At 37.5% G+C, this 19,896-nt stretch overlaps 1 protein-coding gene across 1 annotated transcript; it reads right to left on the minus strand.

Annotated features, from left to right (window-relative positions):
• Nucleotides 1–1,542: 1,542 nt before the first annotated feature.
• Nucleotides 1,543–19,079, minus strand: slc44a4 (solute carrier family 44 member 4). Its single transcript, XM_049603031.1, has 22 exons — nt 18,856–19,079; nt 12,587–12,635; nt 12,315–12,388; nt 9,574–9,652; nt 9,363–9,462; nt 9,145–9,270; nt 8,928–8,988; nt 8,541–8,661; nt 7,556–7,639; nt 7,016–7,128; nt 6,541–6,663; nt 5,611–5,710; nt 5,315–5,407; nt 5,024–5,126; nt 4,525–4,784; nt 4,099–4,193; nt 3,602–3,705; nt 3,254–3,327; nt 3,025–3,095; nt 2,619–2,713; nt 2,448–2,532; nt 1,543–2,100 (listed from the first exon to the last, which is right to left on the minus strand). Exons 1-22 carry the CDS (start codon nt 18,893–18,895, stop codon nt 1,979–1,981), a joined length of 2,172 nt encoding a protein of 723 aa, XP_049458988.1. The 5' UTR covers nt 18,896–19,079; the 3' UTR covers nt 1,543–1,978.
• Between the last annotated feature and the right edge of the window lie 817 nt (nt 19,080–19,896).

Raw genomic sequence — 19,896 nt, forward strand, 5'->3', positions numbered from 1 at the left:
CCTTCTGTAACAACATCAACACTTGTGTTATCAATTTTTTTCACCATTTCATGCAAACACACTTGTGCAATATACATATCTATATATACAATCTGCTGATAATACATACGGCTTTGAGCCTACTTGCAGTGGAGTATTTCCACACTGTGCTATCGTAACACTTAATGCCCTCTTGTCTGTGTCAACACTCCACACCGTCACGGCCATTGGATCTTACCTAAAGATATTTTTATATTTTCTTTTTTTTTCTTGCAGCCTGCCTTCACATCATAATAGCCCCACAAGTGCTTGGATTAATAGGGAGCCCCTTTTTTCACACTAATTCAGCCACTTTTCTGCCATGGCCAAGGGGTTAACACTCATGCACATAGTCAAAATCTGTACTATGCTTCACACTCACTGATTGCGAGTTTGATCACAGCTCCTCCAGCTCAGCTCAACTGGACAAGGGACGGAAACCACAAACCTCTCTGCAGCACCCTGCTCATTTATTTCACACCTTTCTTTTCATCCACAAAACTCACAGCTCCCATCTTATCCTGACTGCTCATAGGCTCACATAGCCGCTGTTGGGGACTAGCAATTGGAATTAAACAACTCATTTAACTACATTTACAGCTGTTTGCTGAGAGTTACACTACATTCATATTTGCACACAACAACTTAATAAAAATCTTAAATCATTCTTCAACCCAGTCATCTACATCAAGCTCAGAAAATATTAATATTATTATCATTATTATTATTAATAAATTTTAATTACAGTACTGGGTATGTGTGAAGCTCTGATATCAGAGCAAAATCTCCCCTAAAGGCAACACATCCATATGAATCACCCCAGTATGTCTTTCAGGGGCAGGGGTAGGATATGCTGGCATCATATACAATGATACACTTAACTACATACAGCTGTGACAAGCAAGCTAGTATCTCTCTGGTAGCTCTAAAGCAGTGGTTTTCAAACTTATTGTGCCCAAGGCACACCAAAGAGTAAGCCAAAATCTCAAGGCACACCTGTATTTATATCTGTGCACAATAGCTTCAACACGTGTTATCACTCTTATCATGACATGAGACAATAAAAGTAAAAGAAGACAGGTGCCTTTCGTTGGTGCTTTGCTGTAAAGCATTCCATTTACCCACTCACGCTTTTCTCCTTTTAATTGTTATCATCCCTAATGCTGGCTGCCAATCAGGTCTTTTAACATGTCGTACATTTCTTATTCCACTGGAAAAACAGCGACAAATAGATTTCCTGTAAAGATTTTTAAATTAAATTACCTTTTTTTAGCTGGAGTTTACCTTTTTATTGGGAAATGGGTGTGCACAACATGCTGATACATTTTGGCCCAGCTGAATATTGCGATAATAATGTGTGGTTATCACAAAATCCCACAGCACCCCTGGATTGGCATCACCGCACACCAGTGAGCTGGAGCACACCATTTGTGAAACATTGTCATATTGTGTATGAATTTTGAAAATGGGTGAAAGTGAAGGCATGGAGGTTGATGGCAACCAAACACAGGAGTTGACCACTAGTTCATGTACAGTCATATTTACAACTTTATTACAGTATTTTCAATATAATCAGTAACATTGTGGTCATAAAGATGTTTTGTGTTTATAATTTTTTACAAATATCTTAAAATATATATATATTGTGTAAGAACTTTTTTTGTACTTTTTGTTGCAATTCTTTTGTTCCATCTGAAATCACATCTTAAGAAATATGTAGGATAAAAATTTCACATTACATGCATTGATATGCTCAATTCTTTCACTTGTACAGTCATTAATACTACATATATACATATACAATTTTTTAAAAATGCATTAAGAAGTGCAAAATCAGCAAATTAGCTTTGGTAAACTTTTTTTGGAGAAAGATGGAGTGTTAAAAGTTTAAAAGATGCAAATAAAGATAACCTGAAAATTTGTGACACCATGTTTGTGCAGTTTCATGAACTCAGGATCTTCAGTCTTTCCCTTTAACCTTTTTTGGTACTTTTTTGTTGGATTTGTTGAGGATCTTCATGAGGTTTTTGGACATATAGTATGGCTTCTGTAGAGATCCATCGTTGCGCTCCAGGTCCTCCACTGTAAGAGTGAGAGCCGAATTGAGTGAAACGGACCGTGTGTGTATTGTTGTATTAATCAATTAAAAATGATCCAAGATAAGTTTTCACCTTCTTGAATTTAAATTGACAAGTGAAACTACTGTCAAGTAAACACTAAATGAGTATATTTGCTTGTTCCAAATCTTTCCCCACAGAAATAACAATGTCTCATTTTGGCAGTGACATACAAACAGGTGCGTTTGGCTCATATGTGTAGTTATGGTTCTACAATGATTGTTTTACAGTTAATTAATCTTATTTTACTCAGTGTTCCTGTGTCAATAAATCATGTTAAATATGAATGGTAAGCTGTAAACATCTACTCACAGAAGCAGAGGAAGAGTGTATCGACACACATGTTGTACACACTGAAGAATCCATGAGCTATGAGGTAGCTACCAAACACCACCGTCTACAAACAACAGACAAAATAAGCTTTAATTATGATGTATCTTAATGACTACTACTAAAAACAGAGAAGAACCTTTAGTAACTTACAATAATTGGCATCCAGTAGTAGTTGAGGGTTTCAGAGGAGAAGGTGTTGCCTGGTAGCAATATTCGTCCAGAGAAGAAAAAGAAGGACAATACGCCTGGACAAAGATTGAGATGTCAGTGTCTCTAGTCTTGACTTATGCATTCATGTAAATGATTATTTGACTTCATCATATTAAAACACATCTATTTCAAAAATGATTTCAAATGAATGCTAATACTTCTGCGTATCTTTTGGATGTGTAAATAAGCAACTGTTCGCTAAAAATTTACCAGACCAAGGGTGATAAGTGTTTAAAGTTTGTTAAACTTTAATGAAAATATATATGGTCATATGGTCACATATATTGACAGATATTGTATATTTATCCAGTCCTGAAACACTTTTTTTTCCACGTGTCAACCTCACCTACTCCTGCGACCACCAGGAGCTTTCCAAAGAACAACAGCAGGTCTGTCACTTTATCGAGCACCACGACCCTGAGGGACACACAGTCATAGTCAGAGAAACACAACGCTATTCACTGAGTTGCTTTAACACATGCAAATGTATTCACGTTATGAACAGGTCAGGTAACATGCAGTCAGCCAGCTTTTAAAATAGACTCTTGAGTAGGAAACAAAGCTTCAGCACAAACCTCACTACATTTCTCATGAGCAGCATGAAAGCATTTTTGGCTGAGACGCAGAAGTTCTTCCCATAAATGGCAATCTGTTGAGGAAACAAAATGAACTTGTTTTAGGAAAATAAAATGGTAGACGTATATATATATATGTATATATATATATATAGACAACAATATCCAATATTTTATATAAAAAAATCAGTCAGTAGAAAAAATGTTATTTTAAGTATAGCAAAGCATGTTTTCCCCATTGATAGTACTTTGTATGGGTTCAGATGACAGCTACACAAATATTAATTATTACTACAACAATAACAGTAACAACTATAATTGGAAGGACCAATAATATGTTGTGCTCACCATGATGTAAGCGTTCCTGTTGATGAACTTGATGAACTTCTCCAGACACCAGAGGCAGCACTTCATGCAGCACAATATGAAACGTGCACATGCATTCTGTGCCGCTGGAGACAGAAAGCCAAAACGTAAATAAGTACCTCGTCATTTACTGGATGGCAATAACCTCTGACACTGTCTCTTTCAGAATGTGAACAGTCTGCACATCTTTATGATTAAATTAACCACTGAAATATTTGGAAAATAGAAACTGAAGTTAAGTAAAGAGACAAACACATCTGTCCTGTAAAAAAAACGGTGACGTATCTCGTCACCGTTTTTTTTTTTTTAATCGGCCAAGATGTCTGTCCTCTCTCGAATATAATGGAACTCGATAGCGCTCAGCTTGTGCTCAAGACGTATTTACACTGAAGCACAAGTTACAAAAATTAACTAAGCAGATAAAACATGTTCAGTATTCTTCAGACAGTGGATGTGAGATGTGGGCATGTCAGCCTTACCCCTTGTTTTGTGGTCAATGTACTCCAGAATGATCCTCACTAGCTGCACCAGGGTCAGGATCAAAGCACCGAATGCCAAGGAGCCCACGTGGTACCTGAAATATAAAGAAATGATAATGTCTGAACGTCTGACTGAGGTCTGCTTCCCGAAATGATTGTATGTAGGTGTAAAGCACCCTCTAGAAACCAGACAGGGAACTGCAGTTTGTCAGTCTGTCCTGTGATTTACTCTTAACTTAAAGTTCCCTTTCTGCATAACCCTCTGAGGGATCTAATTTAACCATGTCACAAGAATGACTGAACAGAAATCCAGAAATACCACCCTTTAAGAGGGCAGGCGTCCAGTGTTTTGGACACTTTTGACAGGGACGGACACATGTATGGTTGCAGGAATATAACCGATATGACAGCAGCTCATTAAATTACCTGAGTGCGCGTATGAAGCTAGCAGACAGGGGGAACATGGGGATATCATCTGGTTTGGTGAAGGCCCAGTAGTAAGAGGCAAAGGCCCCTGCCAGCGTGCACTGGCCCAAGGCGATGACGAAGTTGACGCACCAGAGAAAAGCCACAACGTTGTAGATTTGCAGGTTGAAGAGGTTCCTCTGGAAGAAACCCTCGTCGTTGTATTTGATGAAGATGCAGCTGGCTGAGGGGCAGCCTGGGTAATCTGATGAGGTGAAGTTCTGAGAGGACAGCAGAATGAATGAGTTGATGGAGAACAAGAAAGGGAAAAGGGACAGTGTGACGAGTATGTCTGAGCATCAACAGTATGACTTTTTATCCAGTTATATTTACCTTTTCTACTGATGAGTGGTTATACATGAGAAATATTTTGATACTACTAAAAGTTGTGTCACGGTGATTTGACAGAGAAATTATTTTAACTTTTTATCCACACTGAGTTCCCATTCCGCCCACTCACCTGAGGGTCACAGTCCACAGTGCCATTGACAGTCCCACAGCCGTCCATAGTGGAGTTGAGAGCCACCACTTTGTAGATTGGGCCTCCCGAGGTAGCCAAATATCTATAATCATTAGTTTAAAGAAGAACTGATACTGATCTGGACTGTAGCAATAATTATAGAGCAAAAACAAGCACACACACAACTTCAGAGATGTTTCAGCAATAGTCTGTACCTTTATATGGTACAGAGGGTTATTAATAGTCTGCATACAAACATATAGACATGCATACAAAAACATTAAAGGATACAAAGCAGTGGCGCCCCAGTAAGCAACACACACCACCAGGAGAACAAAGGTGATCAGAGGGTACAGCAGAGAGGACATCATGTGACTGATTGCCCTGTTGAATATAAACACAAACAAAATATGGTTATGCCATGGTCATATGCATCCTTCACAGAAAGATAAAAGAAAATAAAACTTAAATATGAACCTGATAACACTTTAAATAAAGTCACTTTAAGATTAAGAACATCTAATGAGTTAATTGTGTAACTAAAAGTGAGTAAACCCTGTGGACAGAGTTGTGGCGTTACGACTGACTTGCTGGACTCCTGGATGAGGGCGATGGCTATGAGGATTCTGGTCCGCAGGAAGATGATGGTTAGGAGAATGATCGCCTCTGCCACAGATATAATTATCACTGACAGAGGGAAGAGAGAAAAGTGTGACGAGAACTACAATGTAAGTTCAACCTAAAAATGTGAACTCAAAAGACAAATATCTAACAGGAGCTACAGTTACAGTTGGGGTGAGCAGAAACCCTTTAAGGAATACTTCACCCACAAAATGATTGTTTGACTCAAACAATAGTAAAGTTTTGGTAAAAATGCATGCGTTTGGAAAGTACTCAGCATACGACTGGATAAATGAGACTTGGATTATACTGCAGGAGTTGTGTGAGAGTGTGTAAATGAATGTTTGGATATAGTTGCGCTCTAGTTAAATGCAGCCCCCTTTTTTGTGTTCACTGTGGAGGCATGCAAGAAAAACTAAGATTTCTTCACAAATTCAAGGTAACACAAGGTGAGTTATTGATATACAAATGGTCACTTGTCAGTTAAGTTTGACTTTAAATCAGCGTTATCTTTAATCAGAAGCATTTTACAGTGTCATGAAGCAAGTGGTGTTGTAAACATGACGTGCATATACCAGCAATGGTTTTATTGCATTTATTTTTGGATGTCAATGTCATTATGATGTCACTGGTTATTTTCATTTTATACCACTCATGTCCTCTGTACTGGTATTTGCTTGTGTTAATTCTGCTGTGTCAACACATCTCCAATACTGTCTATTCAAACAAGGGAGCTTTAATTTCTAGTATACAGAGATATCCTTTCAGCACCTGATCTAGTTAGAGTTTTGACAAGCACACACCTATTCATTAAAAAGGCCACAAAGCCACCAGGAAAATTGAAAATAAGATTTCACCCCATGTGAGAAAAGTTTTGTGAAGTTAAACAGACTCACAGAAGGCCAGCCAGGTCTCTTGGACTTGCAGGTAAACCTTGAAGTTGGTGGTGAAACCAATGTCAGTGATGGAGGCAGACTGCTGCTTGTAATTATCATACTCCCAGTAGCAATGCCATATACCTGCAAGATAGACACTCCAACAATTCAGAGGCTACTGGAAATGTATAATCATGTCATAACAAATATACCGCCCTTGTTGACTCTGTGTTTAGAACAAAGCTAAACATGGGAAGAGCAACACTTTCTCATTCAAGAGGAAATAGATCTGCATCTGCCCTGTTTTCCCAACAGCACAGGAACAGAATTAATTTGTGGTGGTGTGAAAATGGACTGCAAAACAGCAGTCATTATTTATCTAGCCTACATAAAGTAACTGCACCTGCAGACTTTCTACTGCACATGTCTAAATGATCTTCCAAACAGAGGGGAAATTATTAATTTTTCTTAAAAACTGAAGCAGGGGAGTGTTTACCATATGCCCCAGCACCCAGGACTCCTATGATGAGCACCCACACCATGACTGGAGCAGTGAATCTCAACAGTAACAGGAACAGCAGACTGACCACCATGGCTATTAGCAAACCTCTGAGAGGGGAGATGTAACAGTTATGAGGATAGAAAACAACAAAGGAGAGGATAAAATATTAGGTTAAATATAAAACCAGAGAATAAGTTTAACAAAGGTTGAAGATGTTCATACAAGATCAAAGCATAACTTATTAAATTGTAAGACATGTGAGACATGTAATGTGTTCAAGTACTACAAATACGACTATTTCATTTGATACAACCAGAGGTTCAGCTCTCAACTGCACATTAAAGGGATAGTTCAGATTTCTTTAAGTAGGGTTGTATGAGGTAGTTATATGAGGTAGTTATCCATAGTAAGTAACTCATACAACCCCACTTCAAAAAATCTAAACTATCGCTTTAATCTCAAGAGTAACGTCTACTTGTATTCATGCCAGTAGGTGGCAGTGTATGTTTGGTGTAGTTCTGCAGGGAAACTCACAGGAGGATCCATGGCCATGACGACGCAAAATCCTCAAAGATTCGTGTACCAATCTCTCTGGCATTGAAGCCATTCACAATATCTCTAAAGAGGACACAAGCAAGGACAAGCTGCATTGGTGACAGTTCTCCTTTTAAACAATGAAAGTGAAAAGTAACCTTTACTTTTGAATGAACAAGGGAAAACTATCACATATTGCTGTTGGTACTAAAGCTACTAACTTTGAAGTTACTAAAAGTAATGTAGCGGTAAAGACAGGCTAAAAGGATATAGATAACCCCACAGCATCTAAGAAATCACCCAGGAACTACAACTAGCTGCTACACTAAGGGTCAACACATAAACTCACGAAACCACCGACCCTGTGCTGGTGATGAAGAGGAGAAAGAAACCGGGTTATTAAAGTTGTGTGTCTTCTTTTGTGCAGACATCTGTGATTAAAGAGCATGTACTGGAACTAAAGTCACAGTGTGTAGAATCTAGCGGCATCTAGTGGTGAGGATTGCAGACTGCAAGCAGCTGAATCTTCCCCCATGTATAAATTTTCGGTTAGGATTTCTACAGTGTTCATTGTCCAGGAGGGTTTAACCGAGAGCTGAATTATCTGTAGAGGTCTCCTCCTCTCCGGAAGAAACACATCCGGTGATTTAAGCCGACACAGACACTGAATAAAACAGTTTCATTTTTAAAAATAGGTAAAAAGACAAATGGCCCTATCTAGAGCCAATGTTTGGTCCTTTCTGGGCTACTGTAGAAACATGGTTAACTCCTTGGACAAGGACCTGCTCCCTATGTAGATATAAATGTCTCATTCTAAGGTAACGACAACCCGACAATTCTTATTTTCAGGTGATTATACACTGATAAAAATATACTTATTTTATCATATTCTGTATTCTGTATCACCCTAAATCCTACACACTGGACCTTTAAGAAGCATTATGTTTTCAACATATAATGAGGTCAGGAATCCACTGTGTCTTACCCAGTGCCGTTCTTGATTAGGCCAACTGTGTCATTGACTGAGGAAGGTAAGCCTGGAATATTGGCAAACTCCGAAGGGATCTTGTCCAGTTTAAAGATATCAGGCAAACATCTCCCCAGTACTAACAGTAGAGAAAATTAAATCAGCTTGAAATGGATTGAATTACCATGTATTACTAATTTAATTTACTTTATTTACTACTGAACATAGATGGAAATAAACAAAAAGTAGCAGTTTAGTTTCTGTTCAGTCGCAGTTATATTAACACTAATATTTAAAGGAGCAGCTGCATGAAACTAATATTTAGCCTCATACTAAAGTGCTAATGCATTATCAGACCTGAATTAATATGAGTATAATGTTGTGTATAGGAGCAGTTTCACTCACTGGAGTTTGTGGGCATGGAGAAGAAAGGACACAGCTCCTTGTCCACAATGTCTTTAACACTCTGAAAATGTGAATGTGAATTGATCCAAGTGTCAGATTACGTTTGCTGATTACAATGCAGACCATCTTTCTTCATCTTTAAACCAAAATGTTTCCATAACCAAAAGAAATCAAAATAATTGTTGCATTTGGTAACAGGAAACACACAAGGACTCACCAGATCAGTTTTTGCCAGGTCTAAGGATGGAACACAGAGGCTTTGATTGAAAACCTCTGCCGGCTTTTGAAAATATGCCTGTATTCCCACAGCCCAGAACTCAGTGGGACATTTTTCCACACACACCTATTAGGTAGTGAAAAATAGATGATTTCTGGAACACTGGAAAAACACAGTAAATGGTAAAGAAAACAATAAAATCAAGCAGCCTTCTTTACCTGTGTGGTTGGACACTGTAAACCATTAAGAGCAGTCGCCATAACGTTAATTGATGTGGCACATTTAAGAATGTCCATATAGAGCAGGTTGGGTCGGCCTCTGAGAAAGGGAGGACAGAAAGAAAGTGTTTTTTGTATCATTCAAATACATATTCATTATGTTTACTATATGTAGAAATGATATGAAAAAGCACGCAAGAGATTGAATTACTCATTTGGTCCGATGCCACAGAACCATCCAGTTGAGTTTCTTGGATAAAGAACATGTCTTGGATCTCCAAATAGCCAAGCTAATAGAAAAAACACACGCACAATCAAACAGAGATAAGAAGAAAAGCCAATGACGTAAAACATAATGGCAAGTTAGTCACACTTATTATGTCCATTTAATGTTTGCCACTTACAAACGCTGCTGCTGCATGAGGGCATGTTTTTACTTAACACAGAAACTATGTTAACTATTGCGTTTGTTTGGGATGTGAGAAAAATACTCTAGTTAGATTGGGTCACAAATTAATAACCTTGTTAACACCTGTCAAAATAATGTATGTTACTAACTATGACCCTCTACGTCTTCACATCTATCTATATGTGTTACATTGTCCCACATCTCTGGGTCTATATCTCCATACATTGTACTTTCTTTTTAACATTTACATTACAATTTTTCACATTTTTGCAAACTTCCACTCCTAAAACGGCACTGCTCTTTTATTTTACTTCGGATATATTGCACATACTTTGTCTTCTAGTCTACGTTTATGTTTTTTGAGTTTTGCAGTTGGCATTTCGCTTCACTATGTCTGCTTTTTTTCCAGCAAAGAAAATCCTGCATAGTATACCTTTAATTTTATTTTGTCTTTATATTTTTATGTTATGCACCAATTCACCAAAGCAAATTCCTTGTGTGTTTACTCAGAGATACACTGGGTTCTGATTCTTCTGATTCTGATGATAAAAACACTTACAGTAGTAACTACTTCAGTCCAACCACAAGAGGGCACAACAGTCTATCTGGCAAAAAGTTTTGATGAACACCTCTCTTGTCCCTCTGGAGTTTGGTTTAAATGCACTTATTGTTAGTCTCAGTGGACAAAAGCATCTGCCAAGTAAGTGTAATGTAATTTAAAGGTAGTGTAATATTAACTGATTATTTCCTCATCTTAGCAAGACACACACCAGCCACCACTATTTCGCGTATATTTAGTAGAATATTTTGTTCCTAAGGAAGAAATTATGCATCAACACTGGCCAGTAGACTTCTCCACTTAACCACTTTAACAACTTAACCTTTGCTATCCAATGCTTTTGAGTTGCCTCCACTGAAGAAAATAGCCGATTATTTGGGACACACTCAGCCGCTGACACACATATGATGTATCAGGCCTCTCTGTTGACTCTAGATAAGAGAGTGCTGGAATGACTATGATGACGGGGCAATAAGGAGCCACTGACTGGATGTTCTCAGGGAAATCAGCTGTTCGCACTTAAACACAATAATAGTAACGCTCAGCATATAACATTTACAACTGTTTCATAAATAGTTACTCAAAGAATTGCACCTTCTATTAAGAGAAAGGGTCAAGAGAAAAAAGCTCTATCCAAACTGCAGAGTAGTTCTTGCTTTTTTTTTTGTACAGAACAAAAATTGTAATATTGTCCCATATTAACTGCATTGTATACAAGCTATAATGAAAAAGTAGAGATTTACATAACATACAAACAGAATTAATATGAGGTGGTGACGGTGACAAGCATCATGTGGAGGGATCAAGCATGCCATAGTGTAAAGAAACACACTGTCTGCAGTTTTAATGGAGCAACCTAACTGTGAAACTGGTACAGTATTGAGGAAGAGCGCTGCAGCCATGCAACGGTTAAACAGGCTGCAATATAACCACTCCGGGCAATTGTCCACCATCATTTTACATCCAATGAAAGTGCTTCTTTTTGCCAGTGACATGCTTATTGTTATTATAAATGTCTGACAACGTACGGAAAGTATCCCTACAATGCCAGACCTTTTTGGTTAAAGAGTAAGAGCCTTTTTGTCCAGAAACAGCTCTGAAAATGCCATCGCTAACCTTATCAGACTACATCTAAATAAACATTAGTTTTAGCATGAATGGAGCCAGCATATTTTCACACCCACTGGGGTGAATTAAGAGTTTACGTTAACCAAACTAGAGTTGGTGATTGGTGAATCGTTGGAAAGACAAACCAAGACGTTGTTTTGTGAGTTTTATATTGTTTCTGTAAACTTTGATTGAAGTGTATTTTACATTATAAAATAACTGTGTATTTAAATAGAGTCTGGTGGGTTTGGTAAAAGTGATTTCGGGGCTGTTTTTAATCAATGTAGAGACCCAATTCCATGATGTTGTCACACACTTATAATAGTTATCAGCTGAGCCCATCTGTGGCAAAAACAAGTACTTTTAGTGGATGTAAACTGATGGTGCACAAATGCTCTGGATGGTTACACTGCAGCCTGTTTCTCAGCTGCTGGCTGCAGCGCTCTCACTCAGTAATTTAAAAAATTATTGTTACCATTGGTCATTTAGTGACAAAAACATAAAAGTATGGTCTGGACCAAAAAAACAACAACAACAACCACAAAAAAAAAAAAAAAAACAGTTACCCTTTACAAACAAGATAAAATGTGTTAGTAAGAGAGCTGGTAGGGGATTTTGTTGACACTTTCCCCTCCGTTCCTCGTTGTGGTGCTGAGCTAACTAGCTGCTAGGTGTAGTTTCATACTTAACGGATACACACAAGAGTTGTATCAATGTTTTTATCTAACGTTCAGCAAATAAAAAAAAAAAAAACTGTTCCTTGCACAAAAAGAGTGGATAACAAGAGCCAAGGGAGAAGACAGTGGAAAAACGCCTGATTATGGTGTCAGCGGTTATGGGGACAGGGGGGACTGCATGAGTGTCAGGTTACTCTCACCTAAAATCCCGACTGCTATGTAGCCAAGGATGACTGCCATAAACAGGATACAGCAGATTATATCAGTGCATCCTCTGACGAAGAGAAGAGAGACAGCAACAGGTTAAAGTCAGCAGGCTGAGCTTTGTATTAAAGTTTGCCTTGAGGGTGACAAATGTGATTCAATCAGTCAACAGAAACTCAGCAAACACAGAAACAGCTAGCCCGAAGATTTTGCTGATTTAAGGAGTGAGTTAGAGTGAAACAGGTGGGAGCCAGTGAGACAGATTCACCTTTTCTTCATGGGTCCCTTGAATGATGGGTCAAACTGAGCAGGTTCTCCTGGGAAAAGAGAAAACCATGAAATAGCTTTTAATGCAAAGTACATTAGTCACTGACTGGTACAATGTTATCATGCAACGTTAATCACTGTGTTTAGGTTCACAGTGATTATCAAGGACACATTAGTTCATGTGTAATGGCACTTAACCTCCACCACAAGGAAATGCATGACTGATTAAATCTCTTTGTGTGTGTGTGTGTGTGTGTGTGTGTGTGTGTGTGTGTGTGTGTGTGTGTGTGTGTGTGTGTGTGCAGTAGTTGAAATACTGGAATTGTGTGGAAGGTGGTGTGTGAACATGGGTCATTAAAGGATGAGTTTTAGGGTTAGAAACATAAAGTCTGTCCTTTTCTTAAAGTTAATGAATTACAGTTTAAGTGAAACAGGAAAACTTTTAGAGACAAGAGATTTTTATTGGTTAGTTAAGGGTCACTGCGGCTTTACAACAGCAAGACTATAACAGAGGTGACAGGCATTACGGGAAAGAAATGTCACATTTTTGTTTCCTGTTTCCTGGAACAGAGAACGAGACTGCCAGCGAGAACAAACTATGACATCTACGTGGTGTTGTGTATCTCACAAAACAAGCTGCTTTCCATATTTATGCAGAATGGTTGGTTTGCATTAGTTCCTTTATGTGTTGTGAGAGTAAAGAGAAAAGGATCAGAGTTGAGGCGCAGCACTGACACTTGCAGCTCAGGCTCATTTGAATAGAATTTGAATTCAAAGGATGGCTTTTGAAAAAGGGAGAGTCACAGATGTCGGATTATTTTAATAGTTAAAATTAACGATCCGAAAACACGTTTGTTGACATCCCAACTGAAAACATTCCTATAACGTGTCAAATCTATGAGCCTTAATTAGCCTTCATTCCATTATCCTGTCGGACAGGAAAAACACAGCAGACTGCTTCCAGTATGTGATGTTAAGGAGAGGACACACCTGACACCTTTTAGGACAGTGTCTGGTTGAAAATACCAACAAAAACAGTTTACTAGAAATCTAATAGTGGTAAAAAGATTGTGATAAATAGCCTGAATGTATGACATGATAAAAAGTGTGCAGGTGTTCCTTTGTTTATATGTCAGATCTCCACGTGATACTTGCAAATACTAATGTGCTTTCTTAATTTGATCCCCAGGGAAGGTTCGCCACAGTCATTTCTCATCATAGCTAGAGCAAAATTATCTCTACTGACTGTAATTTGAATAGGGGTGAATGGAGACTGTGTAAACACTATGAGCACACCGTCACGTCAGGACTTCAGAGAAGGATGCAAATACTCAAACAGGATGCAATAAGCTTGTAGCCTTTGAATTGGCTCCAAGACTCAGTATAGTAAACAAAATACCAAAGAATTTCATGGAGCAGTGGTGCAGTGAGACTAAAATTCCACCTCTGAGATAAAAAGGACTCTCCTCTAAACAAACTCCTATGATAGAGTAACATCTGATGTAGATCTTATGTAAACAACACATGTATGACAATGGACAGATACACAAAGAAACTTTTGACATCTATGTCAAGGCCCCTGAGGTGTTTCTAAACCTTTGTGGATGAAAAATGACTCAGGCAGTGATATAAAGTCTTCGCAACAAAGGAACCTGTTCATCGGCCTCTTGTAAAGCCACAAGTGTCAGATTTCAGCCCTGCCAGGATACTGCTGTGTGTTCGGAATAAATGACAACATGGAAAATGGCTCACTTTGACTCTGTGTGACACATATAAAATGACTTTTCAGTTTTTATGCCCCCATAAAAAACTGAAGGAATACTAAACCTTTAAACCTTGAACCCCAGACGGGATAGCTGCTAGACGATGGGTGTGAGGGTCATCTCTTAACCTTGACAGAAGAGGCAATTATACTTTGATTTGTCCAAGCTGGGTAACATTTATTTATCAGAGATGGGTCATTTGACTGTAAGGATGCCATTCTTTAAGTAATCTTAATAAATATTATAAAGACTGTGTGGTTTATTGCACAAACTTCACCTATGTCTATATTTTACTGTTAAAAGAAATGACAACAAGGTGGATTGGTAACCTGCTGTGTACAGAGGACTATCCAAAGGGAAAAGTAAGAAACAAAGAAAAAGAATAAATAATCATTACAAAGTAGTGTAACACATGAGTGGAAGGGGCTGTTCATTTAAAAGTGTGATTAATGTGACTTTCGAAACTATTATGTGATGCCTGAATACATTGATAGGTAAACACGTCAAAGCCATGACAGCAGCAGAAAGGATTTCTTATCATTAGAAATATTCAAAGAGAACATGGAGCAAATAATGGTGAAACTAAGGGTTATTTTTTTATTATCGACTGTTAAAAAGATCATTTATCATTTAGCTAGTAAAATGTCAGATAAATAATGACAAATGGCCATTATAAATATCCAAGATGCAAAAGTGCAAAACCCAAACTAATGTTGTCAAAACGGATTTATCGATACATATCCATTTTAAATATTTAAAATGGTTTCAGAACTTATTTTAAACAGAATCAATACACTATTACCTGCTGTACTTTCTTGCTTTCTCTTATTGTAAATGTTGTCTTCAAAGTAAAAAAAAAAAAAAAATCAGTTTACCAGCATAACCCAAATACTGTATGTAAACGCATTAACTCCAGGAAGTTTGTGTAAAATAAGCAGTATGGGTGAATTTTGAGCCAACTATTTTCTGTGAATCCTGAAAGATGAACTTTTTATATAATTCTATGTATTATTTTATTTATTTACAATTTTAACAGTCATATTTAATACCTTTATTTTTTGACAAATTCAGTGCTTTCTTCTTCCCAACGCTCAGCTGCTGTTCCATTAACTCTTTGGTTGTTTTAACTGTACTTTTCTAGTGCAGGATTAGCAGAGAGTGAACGCTCTTGCATAAAGCTTGTATTCAGGTCTTTATTGTGCCCTTATCCTGTGAGGTTTTAAGAGAAGTTTATATTTTGACTCATAATCTAAACTTGTAAAATTTCAGTTTTGTTCTCAGAAATTAATAAATTCTGAGACATACCCCTTAAAATCAAGAAGGCCTTGCAACCCCCGTGAAGCTTTAGCGACCCCTAGGGGGTTAGGACCCCCAGGCTGGGAACCAGTGCAATGGTGATTCTCAAGCTTTACACATTAGCTACATTAACTAGCTTGTGATTTAAATCAGACCCGAGACCTTTCCCCCTTTTTGCCCCAAGCAGCCTTAACAAACTCTCTGGTCAATGATTTGCAGCAACAACCCCTCGCAAGTCACTCATTTCCCAACATCAAGTGTCTTCACAGGAAAACAGGTTGCATTTGAAACGTTTAACTGCTCCAAACAGGACAAAACTCAAACATGTTTGTACAACAAAACCACCAAACTTAATTGTGCAACATCAAGCTGAATAACAAACTAAATTATGAAGCATGGTCAACTTTCAAAAAGATTTTTACTTCCTCATGAGGGCCTGTTGAAAATGTGCAGGAAGCAGATTCCCAACTAGAAATGGTGGTGAGTTCAACATAAGCATTAACTGACATACAAAGGCTTTTTAGAACAGAGGATCAGTTGTGACTACTAAACTTTCAGCTCACACACTTGTGGTCATCTCCTCTGTTGTCCTCTTATTCTCTGTTATTATTATAGGAGATGGGAAATCCGACTGGCTATTTACCTCCAGGGAGGGTTTGTTTACTGTAAGCTTTGCGAAACCTCCCAGACTGTCAATAGACGTGTGACTCTATCAATACATCAAATACCGCATAGAGTAAACAGGGATGTAGAGATCAGCTGACAGACGGCTGAAAATCAAATAGTCACAGACAGGTGTGAAATGTTTTTATAGAAGATATTCCAACTCTCTCTTCAGCATCTCTTTCAGTCTGTACAACACCTAATTTAAAGGTTCTGCTATGATTGTAAATTAAATATATCTTTGGCTTTTGGACTGTTGGTCAGACAAACAACCAAACAGTTAACAGAGAACGTCACTGGAGGATAAATCAATTAAAATTGAGACGATAAATTGATTAGCTGATGACAGCAAATCTTTCTGCAACTACTTATTAATCAATATGTTGTTTTTTAAAGCAAAAAAAAAAAAAATCTCGGATTCCAGCTCTACAGTTCCCAATGTTTGCAGCTTTTTTGAGTCCCTAAAAAAAGAAAACTGATTTTGGACTGTTGGTCAAACAAAAGAAGACATCTGAACTCAGACATTTTAAAATAGCTTGCTTAAGAAAATAACTGTCCACTTAACTGATTGTGAAAATAATCATAAGCTGCAGCCCTAAAGTCGTCGCAGCCCAGGGCAACAAATCAACCTGTATCATCTTCCATCATTAACAGCTTGTGGGAAGTTAAATCCAATTGATCATGAGATCCTTTCCTGTCTAATTTCACACCACAAAGGCAGTTCATTAATGACATTTCAGTCTATATGATTTCTAATTAGCTATGAATACCTGTTCACAACAATAAAAAAAATTTTTACAAGACAATCATGGCTGTCTGACTGCCAACACCATGTATTCATATAGGGTATAATTACTGTAACCACAACAACTACTATTTAAGAATCATCATCAAGCTCAGTTTGCAGAGTGGTTAAATTAATGCAGTGTTTCCCGACCTCTCTGGCTTGTGACCCCTTAAAATTAACAATGTGAACTTGTAACCCCTCATTACATGTTGTGGACTTATTTTGGAAATTAAATGTGAGCCAAAAAAAATGTTCCTCTTAGTAAAGTACACAAGAAATTTTTAAAAAATATTTGTTTAATTTTTAAACTCTGAGATTCATTTCTAGCCAACTAAGAGCTTCCTGTTTATTCTAAGCCTTTTTTCTCTTGCAGGTCAAGTGTCTGGGACGATTCGACGTAGCTATCAATATATTACGACATTATGTTGTTGTATGTGAACGATTAAACCATGTTTATTGATGGCAGTGTTGGCTCTCACGTACACAAGCTGACTCACACACATATCAGCAGACAAGCCTACATTTGGCTTTGGAAAGATATCAGTTCGTCTCTCAGGAAGTATTTAAGGCACTCATGAACTGTAAATTCAGAAGCTGGATTTAGATAAACAAAGAAACAAATCTGTTGTAAGATACTGATTTAAATAGGCTGATAATTACCTAGGGTGAAGTCAGGTAATTTGTGACACTGGGAAGACTACCTTTAGTGTTACTTTTAGAACTTCTTATAGTTCTCTGCTATATTTCTATAAAGAAAATATGTTGCCAAGCAAAATATTTTGGAAATTTTTAGAAACTTTGAACCTTCAAACACATCAAGTACCCCATTTTCACGTAATATGGGACAGCTGATAAAGTAAAATGAGACAGTTCTTTTAATGGTTACATCCATTTATCACTTCAGTCATGACTTCATTAAATCATCAAAAAGATTATCCAACTTTTCTGCCATGCTTTCCGTGTTCTTTTGCTTCCTGTTTCCTTGGTGCTGTATTGTCTACAATAAAGGTGTGTGTGTGTGTGCAACAATTATGGCTAACACTGGACTATTGTGGTTGACTTGGACTCACGGCATCATCTTTAATGCTTACTAAGCAACAGAAATGTCTGTATTATAACAGGGTGGCACATAGTAGCATAAATCATGATTTTATGGCACCTGGTAGCCTAAAATAACCTGCTGCTTTCACCTCCGAAAAATATCCCATTTTAACTTAAATTTTGTCCCATTTTACGTGCACTCAAAGCCCTTTCCTATAAACAGTTAAGTGTATAGTGAAAATATTGTGATTATAAGTCAAAAAGTTAATAAAATGCAACATCTTACAATCATTTTTGTTGTTTTGCTCTTATTGTTTTAAGCTCTACCCATCCTAGGTATCTCAGACTAATAAAAATAACTGTCATGTAAAGGACATTGATAGAAACAATGTAATAATATGTGTGGTGACTGGCTGCTAATATTTAAAAAGCCCAAGATATAAAGACGTATTTGTGCCATTTTACCTGATGCAACAAATCACCTGAGTTCACCCTATGAAATGTAACGTACTGTGACTTAGGTTAAAACAAAGTCAAAGTTACAAAGTTTTCTTGCTTAACAACATTTGTGAAGACCTTTGTAGGAAAAAATAAAAATAAATACGACGTTAGCATTTGTTAAAAGTGGTTGGTTAGTTAACTTTAGCTAGCTAATTAGCTCGAGATATTAGCCTAATGTAAACGGTGAGCGCTCTGAGGTAACGGGCGATGTCAACTCACCATACTCAGAGTCCGAGGTTTCCTCCTGTTTTTTACCCATTGTCCGCCTTTAACCTCCTCCTGTTTGTTCCTCACTTCTAAAACACAACTTCTGTTGTTTAAAATAATCGTAAAACTTTCTTTAAAAACAGCTAAAAGTGCGTTTAAAACGAGCTCCGCTGTGCCTGTGCAGCCGCGGTGACTAAGTTAGGAAATCTTTTCTTCCTGGCAGTTGTAACTAGGCAGTGACGACACGACGGCACCTGCTGAGGGATGCGCACCTGCGCGTCCACAAAGATCGTTTGTTAAAGAGCAATCACTCTGATGGGATTATATAAACCTGAACCTTGAAGAATCACTCTAATCTGATTAAATTAAACTGAACTACTACCTTGCAAAGAGTAAAAATGTCCCTGTGGGCAAGGCGGGTTAATAGTAGTGGTTATAAGTACAGTTTTGAGGTTTGTTTCCATTTTATGCTGCTTTATACTTCTACTTAGCTAAATATTGAAGGTAAATATTGTACTTTTTACTCCACTATATGTATTTTACACTTTTAGTAGACTTCATTACCCAGCAGCATATTCAAATTAGGTCCACCTTGACCAGCTGCAACATTTGGTTAGATGCTCTACTGATTTGAGGTTGCCTGTTTTACATAATATGCTTGTATTTGTATTCCATTTTATACCCATAGTCCAGTCAGTCTGTCGTTTGACCCAGGGAGAAGTAATCATTCAAGTTTTTTGTGATCTCTCAACATATTGAAAGTATACCATTACATATTTAGTGGCTCAAGGTGCATATGTCTGCTTCTGAATATGATACTTTCATATAATATACGTCTAAACATTAGTTTTTTTAGGATGTTCTTTCACATATTACCATCAGATATGATCTTTTCTGAATGTAAATATGCACTTAGGGGTATGCGTACCCCAAAATGATCTTTTTGAATGCAAACAAAGTCAGTAAAATTAAAGCATATTATTATCATTCAGTTTTCAGCATGTAACAACAATGATGCATATCAGCACTCAGACTGAGACCTTAAATGAGACC

The sequence above is a fragment of the Epinephelus fuscoguttatus genome, linkage group LG17 (genome assembly GCF_011397635.1).
Source record: "Epinephelus fuscoguttatus linkage group LG17, E.fuscoguttatus.final_Chr_v1".
Taxonomy (NCBI): domain Eukaryota; kingdom Metazoa; phylum Chordata; class Actinopteri; order Perciformes; family Serranidae; genus Epinephelus; species Epinephelus fuscoguttatus.